Source organism: Oratosquilla oratoria, unplaced genomic scaffold, assembly GCF_046742065.1.
Source record: "Oratosquilla oratoria isolate Oo_2021 unplaced genomic scaffold, ASM4674206v1 SCAFFOLD58, whole genome shotgun sequence".
NCBI classification, from domain to species: domain Eukaryota; kingdom Metazoa; phylum Arthropoda; class Malacostraca; order Stomatopoda; family Squillidae; genus Oratosquilla; species Oratosquilla oratoria.
In genome coordinates, this window is record NW_027467722.1 from 354,331 (window position 1) to 366,958 (window position 12,628).

Sequence of the window (12,628 nt, forward strand, 5' to 3'; positions counted from 1 at the left end):
AATTATTATTATCATTATTATTATTTTGTTATTCTTCAAAACGTGACAAAAATAGCGTGGGCATCTTTCACAGAGTTATAAGAAATATGCGATGACTTTGCAGAATGTTGCGTCACGTTCGGGTCAGTGAGCGTCTGAGCGATGTATTACGTTCAGTCTCAATGTATCGTTCATGACGGATTTCGACTTGCATGACTCCGCCCACTTTATACGTCAGCCAATCAGCGTCTAAGGGGACTAAACGAGTTTGTCTCCGTTTTGTTGTGGCTGACGTTCTTGTAAGATCGTCGCGCGTTTTTTTTTTTTTTTTTTCCTGTCTTGTTGGTGGGTACCCATATTTGATTATTTTCTGTCAATATTATTGTTATCACAAAGAAATAACCCAATAAAAAGTGATCATTTAGGCAGCGAAGCAATATAATGATAGGTAGCTAGCGTGCAGTCAGTCGCGTGTTCCGGGAGATGGGCGGGCGGGCAGGTGGCCAGTATTAATCAGTTAATATTTCTCGGAGGATAGTTTGGGCGGGAGATGTAGAGGGAATTTTCCGTCCGCTGGAGGTGATTTTTATATTGAAATTTTCAGTGCAATTCCACCTGCATGCGCGCGCGTGCGCGCGCACACATGACTCGGTGGTGGAGTTGGTAGAGTCCCAAAATGTCACTACGGCGGTGCGGGTTCGAATCCTGCACAGGGCTGAAAATAATTTCAGTATCGCTGCGCTTCGAGTCGTTACTCCAACTCGTGGGCGGGGAGTTGGGTGTGTGTGTGTGCGTGTAAGGTCAAAGCATTACCCATAGATCGGTCGTTCGAGCTCTGAGCTCTCTTTCGGGAGGAAAATAGCTGTCGATCACGAGTCCAACACGTGATCCAAATACCAAGGTGAATCACACACACACACACAGACCCACACACACACACACACACACACACACACACACATATATATATATATATATATATATATATATATATATATGTATATACATCTTAACCACATTAACTTTTTCCATTTGAATTCCCTGCAAATACGATCTCGAGACAAATAAGGAGCTCTACGAAAGCATATTTGGAGACAAATGTACAGTGACTTAACCCACTGCGCTATCAAGAGGGAAACAAATTGAGAACAATTTCTTATATTTATACTCAACTCAACCCCGCCACGATAGCGCATTCGGTAGTATGTACACAAGTGGGATAGTTATATAAGTATGTAATATAATATATATATATATATATATATATATATATATATATATATATATATATATAAGAAAGGTTTAAGTAGGCGACTGAATAGATCTCCCATAGATATATATGTTGAGGCAATAATATAATCAATGTACGCGTTCTTTTGGCCGTTGCATGACATTATCTCGCAAACAGATAATGGAGTTGATTCCCCGTAGATTTTGATGACAAACCATGTCAGTGGGAGGCGAAACTGCAGCAACGTGTGTGCGTACAATTTGAAAAATAGCGTAGGTTTGAATACATTTCTAGTCTTTTACGGCGCGCAAAATCGAAAACGTGTAACACGCGTATCTAGACGAATATTTACTCGTAATCCAAAAGGATCACGTGTTGGACTCGTGATTGACAGCTGTTGCCCTCCCGGAAGAGAGCTCAAAACTCGTGTATGGACCGATCTATGGGTAATGCTGTGAACATAAACGCACACACAAATCTCTTTGCTCATGAGAGTTGGAGTACCGGCTCGCAGTGCAGCTATACAGTATTCAACCATATTCAGATATTCAGAAAGAATATTGTGAAGAAGCAATAGAAATCCGGTGTTTAAGGACTCTGTACATGGTTAAGAAATATAACAAGGACTGACAATTTGTGAATGGACTGCAGAGGGGACTGATGGAAAAAAAAAAAAAAATAGAGCAGGCCAACATGAGGTCATGTTATGAAATTGAATGAGAGTAAATATCCTCAGACGACTCTTGAATTATTGTTACCGGGAGTGAGAGCAAAGTGTAGATGAAGAAAAATATGGATGGAGTGAATGATGCTATTAGAGCTCATGGTCAAAATGTCAATGAAGCACTTGTGTGCATGAATAAATTGAGTTGGAGAAGAGTGTAGATTGAGAAAAGGACCTGTTTCATATTGAGGATGACTTGCTTGCTGGAGAAGAATTGTGGTGGTGCAATTTTCAAGTGTGTTAAGCTAGAAGGATTTAAGAGGACAAGTATGATGAGATGTAAAAGTGGTTAAGAGATGCCTTTTCCAATACAGTCACTTTTGTATTTTATTTTGTATATATATTTTTTAGATGAAATTAGCAATTGCTTAGCATTTTGTGGTATGCTTTCACACCAGCATTTAATAACAAGATAATGGGGCCTGTGGACTGCAGCAGTATGTAGACTTTAATTTTTGCCAAGCTTATTCTGTGATGGTATTGTTTTAGAGCTGACTAGCTTTAAAGTCACCCTATGGATGGGGCAGAATTTTAACCAAACTCCTGCAAAGGGCATTAAAGGTCTTTGTCCCTTGAATAATTTGAAATGCACAGTGAAAAGTAAAAATATAAAGCATTAAGTTGTGCAGTGATCATTTGATTTAATTTTTAAAAGTATTGCATGGCACCACAGTTGATTCTCAGGTACAAACTATTGTATGTTATAAGGCATTTACTCTAAGGCAGTAAGATAGACGACATTTTCTATTTTGCCATTGGGGGTGGTTTGAAGAGGTTTCTTCCAATGCCAACATAGAGTCATGGAAAGACACACAGTTACACTTTGACAGGATCCCCATTGTGCCCATGGACTCCCATGTTGTCCCATGGCTATCATGGTGGCCATGGCCACAGCCAGCCTGGTTACCGAGGTTTAGCTGATTCCAAAAAAAGTATAATATGCTGGCCTTGGGCCAAGTATGTGGGAATTACAAAGGAATAGCATGCATGCCGACAGGAGACCTTTTGGTCCATATCTTGATCGGATGCGAAAAAACAAATATATAAATATATATAAATATATAGATAAAATAATTATGAATAATAATAACATGATAATAATAATAATTGTAGGGTCATGGACAGATACACATATACACTTTTGCATTTGTTATCATATAGATGTAAGGGGAGTGGAGTATTAATTAAGTTTGGTAGTCTGTCTTGAAGAGTCCATTTTGTGATCTGGGTGCATGTATTGTGTGGTATAGGTTGTTGTAGGTGTTTGTGTAGTATACTGTAGGTGTGCTGCATCCTAACAATTCCCAAGAAGTTTTGTTGATTCATGAGCCAATATGATTTATTCATTTATATATTTTCTTATCATTATGTTTATTTTTGTTACACTAATGTAAGTACTCTTGACACGATTTGAAATGGCAATTGCCAATAGAATGGTAAGGGTGGAACCTTTATTAAATGTACAACATTTATACATTTCTGAATCCATTCTGAGATGTATGTATGAATAGCATGAGGTTGTATCCTGCATCTGTGTACTTGAAAAAGCTTCTACAAGTGAAATGTACATTTAATAAAGGTTCCATCATCACATGGTGTCAACTCTGACTACTCTTGATATGTCAATGAGCTTGCCAGTATACACTCTACCATTGTAACTAACTACACTGACAGCTATACAAAACTCAACTTGTGCTTCTTGTAAATGTTCAGATATTCAGCCACTATGTTTACTTCTGACCCATTCTTTTCAACTAGCTTGACCTCTGTGCAGGATATAGTAAACTTTTTAATCCCATTTACCTGTAAACTGCAACATACATCATATGATAACAGTGTGTAACTGCGACATACATTATATGATGTGAAGGCGTGGGTCTATATTTCACCCCCATGTGTCTTAAAATGAAGTTTGGCATCACAGGGTGAACAAGCACACACACGAGACCTACCCACCCATACCTCCCTTAATTCTCCTCAGACATTGTGGAAAAGGCAAGTCACTCACTTCCTCACAACCCGTAACCCTCTACTTCTCATGGTGAAAGATGTAAGATAACTTACACAAAAACTATTCCTATGAAAAAAAAAAGGGACAATTCAAACAGCAGCGGTTAGCAGCAAAGTGCATGACCACTGCCCACTACCTCCAAGTAACAAATTACACAACTTTGTTACACCAGTACACCTTAACTAAAGCAAATTGTTACCTAATATTTGGTTTTCCGTTACTTTTCTGTGCAATTTTTCATTTTATAACTAAAAGTTTTTTTGTTTTTGTTTTTATGCCAATAATTGTGCAACATGGGTATGACTGCCGAAACCCTATTGCATAGTTTGTGGGTTAAGGACTTGGTGATTGGAACAGTGTATATGAATGACAGTGTGGCAAGACGAGTGGTTTATCCCCAGACAAGCCGTAGTGTTAATACCAAAATCTACAAACCAAGACAAGTACACTCCCACCACATAAGGGGCACAAATGTATAAGGTCTTAATTATAGTAATAAATACATTTTATACAAAAGTTAGGTCCAAGAAAAAAAAAATCTAAACAATTATAGCATGAGGTAAATTAATATGGATGAATAATAGAACATTAATGAAGATATGCCAGAATAAGTTCAGCAAAATCTTACTATGTAAACAATACTAGAATATAAGTAACAAATGTTGATTATGAATCATTTAGAAAAATGTGTAAAGAATTGAAAAATTCAAAGCAGTTTAAATCTTGCTGCCAGCGAGTTGGACCAAGGGCATGGTTCATTAGATTCCGCACTACAAAGTCCTCTGAGAGGGGCACTGTCCCAGCCTCCTAATGGGGGAGTTCCATAATGTTAAACTGAATTGTCAGTCATCATGATGTACATTTTTTTTCATATCTTCCATCATGTCATTTGTGTATGCATATACACAATATTACAGGTGCTGTGGCCAACCCTTGTGGAACTCTGCTGGTCACCACTTTCCATCATGACATCTGGTTCTTCATTACTCTTCTCATGCTTTGGTTGTTCAGGAAATATTTGATCCATGTAAGGAATTTACCATTTAGTCCTCCAGTATTCCAATTTACACTAAATTCTACTATGTGGTACCCTGTTATGCTTTATCCAGATACACACAGTCCACCCAACCCTCTCTGTCTTGCAGCACATCAACCACTTTTAAGGAAAAAAATAATAGATGATCTTCCATCTTCCAAATTGGTTCAGGATCCATTCAAACAGTTTTGCCTAGAAGTCTTCCAATGTTCCTGTTTCCCTACAAGTCTATGATGAGTCAATTTATCAAATGTTTTTTCCAAATCCAAATATACACAATTAACTCATTACTCTCTGTTTTGCAGGACATGAACCACTCTTGAGTCAAAATTTGGTTCATTTGATATTTATAATGGTCTTTGATCTCTAAAACCAAATTGTTTGTGTTTTTGCCAAATTGTTTTTCTCCAGTATGTTTAACCCTTTGACTGTTTTCTCACATAATTTAGCAATCATGGTAGTCAGTGATACTAGTCTGTAGTTGAGTGGTTTTGTCCTTACTTTCTCCTTTATGAATTGGTACTATCCCTTTATTCGGAAACCAGAATTAATCTCGGCATTTATTAAGTATCTAATTTCGGATACAAATAGATCCTGGAGTTTTTTCTTGTGTACATTTTACATTAGTTTGTGTGCTTCCTTTATTCCACATTTGTTTCATACAAACTGACAAAATTTTACATGTACAGTATTTCTCTGTTAGCTACTAAAAAAAATTCTTTTGAGGATTCATCAGAAACTTCTGTACATAATTTTAGCTTGTTTTAATGTTTCTTTTTATAAACTTTTCTCTCTGCTTTCCATTTAGGGATTCCTTCCATGCACCTCATCCTGTCATTAATAAACTTGTAGAATAGTTTAGTTTAATTTTTGTCCGTGTGACTTAATGTAGAAAAATTACCTGATGAGGACCACAATGGAAATAAGCGTTCATGCTTTTTGTGTTATCCTCGGCAATTTACATTTATTATTTCGAACTATGTGTTCTTGTCATTATTTGCACTTGATGTACATTGATTTATTGCCAAATAAAGTCTATCTATCTGTCTATCTATCTATCTATCTGCATTTGTCAATAATGCCCTTTTCATGGCACAGTGGAGTCCCTCCAAGGAGCAATACTTTCACCTATGCTATGCTATGCAACCTTTTTGCAAGTGATCTCCCAACATCAGATACAATGCATAACACTAAAGCATTTCCCCATGTACATGAACTGATGATGATAGCCCATCATAGCAACTACAGAATGATAGCAAAGAACACCCCTGCTTACTTAGATAAGTTGGAACAGTGGCTTAGAGATAATAGAATGGAGGCCTCACTCCAGAAATCATTAGTAACATTGCTCACTGTGGACAGCCATGGCTCAGGTAAACACCCATTGGTGGGGTTGAATAACCAAACCATTTCATTAGAGGAGAGCCTGGGGATTCTGGGCCTCAGTTTTGATACCAGCCCATATATCAAAGGTCTGACAGTGAAAATCAACAATTAAATAAACACACTGTGAGGATGCAGCCTGGATGGAAGGCAAACATTGATGGGAAGAAGTTGTTATTTTAAAGTTGGCACCAAAAGAATGGTAATGGCTCGCTCAGGCAGTGAGGGGGGGGGGGGCGGCCAGGGAGGTGACGACAATGCTAGTCAAGTGGTGCCCCAAGGCGGTTTGAATCTTCGGCGATTTCTGTCCGCTAGGGAGGAATGTCGACGCCCTGGGAAGATGCCAGGACGTTCCCAGGACATTGAGCTGGGATGAACCTTAGATGGAACTAGGAATTACACATGCGTTCCCAGGAGACTTCATGCAAGCCAATGGGTTGTGGAATGGTACGAGACTCAGTTCTCCCACCTGCTGACCTCAAGGAAGCTTTATCTGACCCTACGCGGCCAGATGGGATGCAGGAGCCTTCCCAAGGGACATCATGCGAGCCCAGGGGTAGTGGGATGATGTGAGGACAACTGCTTAACACATACTCATACCAATGTCAAAGAATGTCCGATTGCAATCTGCAGGCAGCTCCTGAGAACCACACCCAGCTACACCTCCAGAGCATGGTTAACCCATTCAACTCCGATGACAAGATGTCTTGTCATTCGGTCAAATAAAACAAAAAATCATAATAAAACAACAAAATGTTTGATGATCAAACAGCACCAGAAAAATATGACGTCATCAGTCCTCCTCGAGGAGGACTGATGACGTCATATTTTTCTGGTGCTGTTTGATCATCAAACATTTTGTTGTTTTATTATGATTTTTTGTTTTATTTGACCAAATGACAAGACATCTTGTCATCGGAGTTGAATGGGTTAAGGTCACCATGCAACAGCACTGAAATAATGCCAACATAGAGTATAGGCATGGCCACAGAGACTATCATGCAGAAGACACTGAACACTTCCTTTTACACACTGCCCCACCCAAGCCACACTCAAACAAGAACACAATATTTCTCTCCTGAGTGACTTAACATTTGGCCAAACCAGTGGCTGATTTCAGTTACCAATTACACTGTCAACCCAGTCCTCTCTGTTTTATAGGACAGGTGCAGGTTGCAAATGCTTGAGATGCATACTGCTGTATTAGTTTTCTTGATGTATTTAGTAGGATGTGATTGTGCGATGTAATCAGATCAATGAGTACTGTAGGCTCTTGTACCTATCATTTTCATGTGGTGTTCTATGGGAAGGATTTTGGTTTCTGTGCGCAAGTGTTGTATCAGGGTGGTTTTGATGCATCCTGTTATTCTTCTCAATGCTTTGCTTTGGAGCTGTAGGTCTCCTGGGGGTGATAGATTGCTTAAAATTACATATTTGTTCCATCAGCCATCTGTACACTATACCACAAGCCAGACACAAAATTCTAGGGACTAAGTGATGTTTATTTGTTATATATCACTCTCTGTCTTCAAAGTTGAAATAATACCTCCAGAGCACTTTGGTGGCTTGGGCCTCTGAATACTCTGGGCAGCAATTTGTGTACGCGTGTGTTTATTCACCAAGTTGAATTAACTCACCTAATTGAGTGTTGTAGGATGTAAAGTGTTTATGATAATCATCTCATTTTTTCCCATAATTCAGTTCAGTAATTTGTATTGGCTCCCTATGTCAATCACCCTTTTGTGGCATGCCTTTTGGGTTCTTTTGTGTGTGCAATGGCTCCCTTCTCTTTGCTTTGCAGAAACGGTGGTTTTGGACATACTGTAGACAGGTGAGCAAAGGCGGCCGCATCATCAAGGGTGGGAGTAGCGGTGTCGAGGTCCTCTCAGTAGCTCCTTCGCTCGAGGGTCTTATAGAATCGACGTCATGGCCCTTCCTCCTTCAGCGGCTGAGGAGGAGGAGGAGGAGGAGGAGGACCTGAAGGTAGAAGAACGCCGTCGCCCTCACCAGTGCTCGCTCTGCGGTGCCGGTTTCAGCCAGCGAGGCAGTTTGAGCAACCACATCCGGACGCACACCGGCGAGAAGCCGTATCGTTGCCCCTTGTGCTCGGCGGCCTTTTCCCAAAAGGGCAGCCTCAACAATCACCTCCAGACGCACAGCACCGAGCGGCCCCATAAGTGCCCGCTCTGCCCATCGGCGTTTGCCCTCAAGGGGGTGCTGAACAGACACCTTCGGACCCACACGGGGGAAAGATCTTATGGTTGTTCGCTGTGTGGCGCCACCTTCTCCCAGACGGGCCACCTCCGGAGCCACGTGCGGACGCACACGGGCGAGCGCCCTCACACGTGCAGCCTCTGCCCGGCCGCCTTCGCGCAAGCGGGCCACCTCCGCTCGCACATGAGCACGCACACAGGTGCGCGCCCGCACCGCTGCTCCTTCTGCCCAGCAGCCTTCGCGCAGAGGGGGAACCTCAAGGTCCACTTGCGCCGCCACACGGGCGAAAGACCCCACCGCTGCACCCACTGCGGCGTGGCTCTCTCCTGTCGCAGGCACCTCGAGCGACACCTGCGGCGACACGCAGGGCTGCGGCCTCACAAGTGCACCCTTTGTGGAGCCTCCTTCTGCCTGCCTAGCGACCTGACGAAACACGCAGACACACACGGCAAGAACAACGGCAGGAGGCAGCGCGTAATGATGGCGACCGAAGTCCAGAGGGAAGGTGGAAGTCCGCCGCCGCCGCCGCCGCTGTGGGACCACGGAGGCGCGGACCCTTCACCCGCCGCAGGAGGAACATCTCCCTCCTCCTCCGCCTTCCCCTCGTCGTCGTCGTCGTCGTCGTCGTCGTCGTCGTCGTCGTCATCGGTAGTGGGAATAGGGTTGGCTCCTCACGATGAAGTCATCGAAGTCAAGATTGAGGAACATGATCTGGAGGAAGAGATAGTGATGAAGGAGAAAGCAGATGCGGCTGGCAGCATCGGGAGACACTGTTACAACAACCCTCTCAGTTCGGACCTACCGCCTTTCAGCTGAATGGAATCGGGTGGAACCATCTTGAATAATACATGCATATACCAAAGGCTTTTTCCCATTTACAAGGGAGGTAGCCAAAAAACAAAGGCATAGAAATCCACTCCCACCCATTCCATCTCCACATACTCCACTCCCATTTACCCCCCTCCCTCCCTCTTATATTGGCTCCTCCTGGATGACGGGTCATTCCTGCATCTCGCCCACTGCCCTGGGTCAGAAGCTGTGTGGATCTTGAATAATGATGGTGATGATGATAAATGATGTTGCCTTCTCGAGTTTCACTAACTGGAAACCTGCAACCCAATAGAAGTCAGCAACTGTCCTTGGGCACTCTCTCTCGCAGATCTCTATAAAGAAGTGTTGGACTGTTGTTCGTATCGTACTCGTGTAGATCTGCCTCCATATCGCCGGCTTGTAGGGAGGGAGGGGAAAGGAGCACTCACGAGTTGTATGGGAAATAGTGGAGGAAAAACAGCTTGGGTTGACATAGACCTTAGGCTTCATCCGGAGACTTGAGTGTTGGCCTCTCAGACCTGCACTTGTACGTGCAGGTGCTCAGGGCGTTCGTGGGATTTGAAGACGAGGAGTGGGGAGCCGATTCTTTTCCGACATCCATGTTACAGAACCACCACATGCAGATGCCCATCGGTGACCCCACGTCTTGAAGAAATTTTGTCAAAGTGTGTTTGCATGCCGAGATAACTAGTTGAGACTCTAGGTCCAGGTCATTTGATAGCTATGGGCAGTCTGTAAGAGGAACAGTTGTATTAACCCCTTTGCTGAAAAGGGGTGTATTCCTCGGCTATATGAAATAGCTGGTCAGCATTTAGGAAAAATAACGAAAACGGCGAAAGAGTTAAAGATTTTAGTTACGATGTAGAAGAGAATTGCTCCACTGCTGTTGCTGCTGCTTGCTGGGCAGCCCCCCCGCCCCTGCGGCTTTGACAAGGAGCCAGAATTCCTCCATCCCAGACGTGTTGTGTTTAGGTGTATGGCATACGTACCAGTACCAAGGATACATGTGACATTTTGAAGCAGCTTGGCACAGCTGCGCTGAGAATAAATGTTACCAAAGTGATCTTGTATATGTCTACCACCCAAACATCCTGTTTTCCACAGTGAATTTTGACCAGCTTGTTCATCAGCTTGCTGCTGAACAGCCTATTTTGAAACGAAAGCTAGTCTCAAGATTCAGGTTCCTACAGAAAGCAGGACTATTAACCAAACTATAAACATATGTATTTGACTGAAACAACATACAAGGTAATGCACGACAGCAGCGCGAAAGTGTCCATAAGGACAGAAGCGCTGGCAAAAGGCAGTCCATGTGGACGACGACGACGGATCATCGGTTGGGATCCATGAGCCATGGTGTGCGCTCTGGACAAAGGTAAGTTACTTTTGGTGCTCGGCATGGCCTACTGCCTGCCTCCCCGTCCACTCGGGGATTCCTAAGGGGACTGGTCTTCACCCAAACCCTAATCTCTCACATGCTGCTGTTGCTGGTGGGGCTGAAGCATGCAGGAGAATGACGTCAGCACGGCCTCGGTGGTCGAAGGTCTATCACGGAGAAGTCAAAGGCCACGGGCCAGGCGTGGTCTCCACGCTTCCCAGGCGAACCCCGACGACTATTGGGTAGCTCCGCCAGGGCGAGCCGCACACGATGAAGGAAATCGGTTGGCTGTGGGCTGGCCTGGAGAGGGATGGGCACTTTCCTTGCCTCACGCAGACTGCGTGAAGATAAGCAACTCGCCACCAGTGTCTGCATCAACGATTCGGCAGGCGAAGACCGCGGCGCCGTCACCTATTTGTTATACACGTAAGGGACCTCGGAGGTGACCAATATACAACAGGACGTGCGTGACTTGTGGAGCCTCGCCTGCGTCTAAGAGTATAGAAGGAGCAGGACCCCGAATAATCTTCAAGTTGCGTGTACTCCCTGCCTTACTGTACGGCTGTGAGACATGGGGGCAGTGAATGCAGGATTGAATAGGAGGAGGGAGGAGTCTTTGGTGCTAGGCGACGTCGGAGAACCGTGGGGTGTCATCGCTAGAATGACTTTGTGTCGTCAAGCTAGCGACTGCTCCCTGAGACTCGGTCAAGAACAGCGTAATTAATGGAAAGGAACTCTGGGTGCATGGGCATACGGCGGCACGCTTCCTGGGTGTTGATCACAATAGCCAACTCTCGCTGGAGACGAAGAAAAAAGCCCATGAAGAAGCTGAGGCAAGTCGGCATGGGCAATCGCCCGGCCGGAGAAACCGTGGGGGAATTGACATCTTCCTGCGTTTCTAACATATCCTGTGTTATCATTATATACCAAAGGCCTCTTCACCCCTTATAAGAAAGGTAGACAGCCAGGGCACACCCAACCCATCTTTTACTCATTTGATTCCCCCCCATTCCCCATTCCCCCCCTTGCACCAATTATGTTTCTTGTCTATGCCAATGACATGGAACAACAAGCTAGCTATGCCAACATGTTTGCAGATGATGCAAAAATCATGAGAAGAATAAAAAAAAAGGATAGCAAACTATAACACAAAGATCTAGAGACTGTTTTTGCATAGAGCCAATAATGGGAAATGAAGTTCAATACCAAAGAAATGCAAAATACTGGAAGTGGGCAATAGTGGCAAAAGTCCATCCCTAAACTATTCCTTGGGAAGTGAATCCATTACAAAACCAAAAGAGGAGAAAGACTTGTGAGTCTTGATCAATGACAGCCTGTCACTTGACAGACATGTCTGTCCGCAGGATTATGGGATACACATATGGACTACTGCAAAAGATTAAAATGGCGTTCCACACTATGGATGAAGGTATAATAGAACCATTCATCAGAACCCTGATACATCCAAGACTGGAATATGCGTCAGTGGTATGGTCCCCACACAAAGTGAAGGATATAAGCAAGACTGGGAGAATACAAAGGGCAGCAACCAAACTGGTCCCCAGCCAGCCAGCCAGCCTGGCAGATAAACCATATGAGGAGAGACCAAAAGCAGTGGGTCTACCAACTTTGAAAGATCAAAGAGAAAGAGGTGATATGATTAGTGTTCAGGTCACTAAAGGGGATAGATTGTATTGACAGAAGAGATCTCCTGATTAAAGATGGGAGGGCCTTAAGAGGTCATGGGAATAAATTAAGAATACATGTCTAGAGAATGTAAAGAATACAGTTTTCCATAACGATGCATAAATAAGTGGAAAAGCTTAGAAGGTGATATAACC

The 12,628-nt window shown here is 43.5% G+C and overlaps 1 protein-coding gene across 1 annotated transcript; it reads left to right on the forward strand.

The window, feature by feature from the left end:
- The first annotated feature begins 4,671 nt into the window (after positions 1-4,671).
- LOC143023754 (uncharacterized) lies at positions 4,672-10,472 on the forward strand. The gene is made up of 2 exons (XM_076182367.1): positions 4,672-4,972; positions 8,166-10,472. Exon 2 carries the CDS (start codon positions 8,291-8,293, stop codon positions 9,392-9,394), a length of 1,104 nt encoding a protein of 367 aa, XP_076038482.1. The 5' UTR covers positions 4,672-4,972; positions 8,166-8,290; the 3' UTR covers positions 9,395-10,472.
- Positions 10,473-12,628: the final 2,156 nt, after the last annotated feature.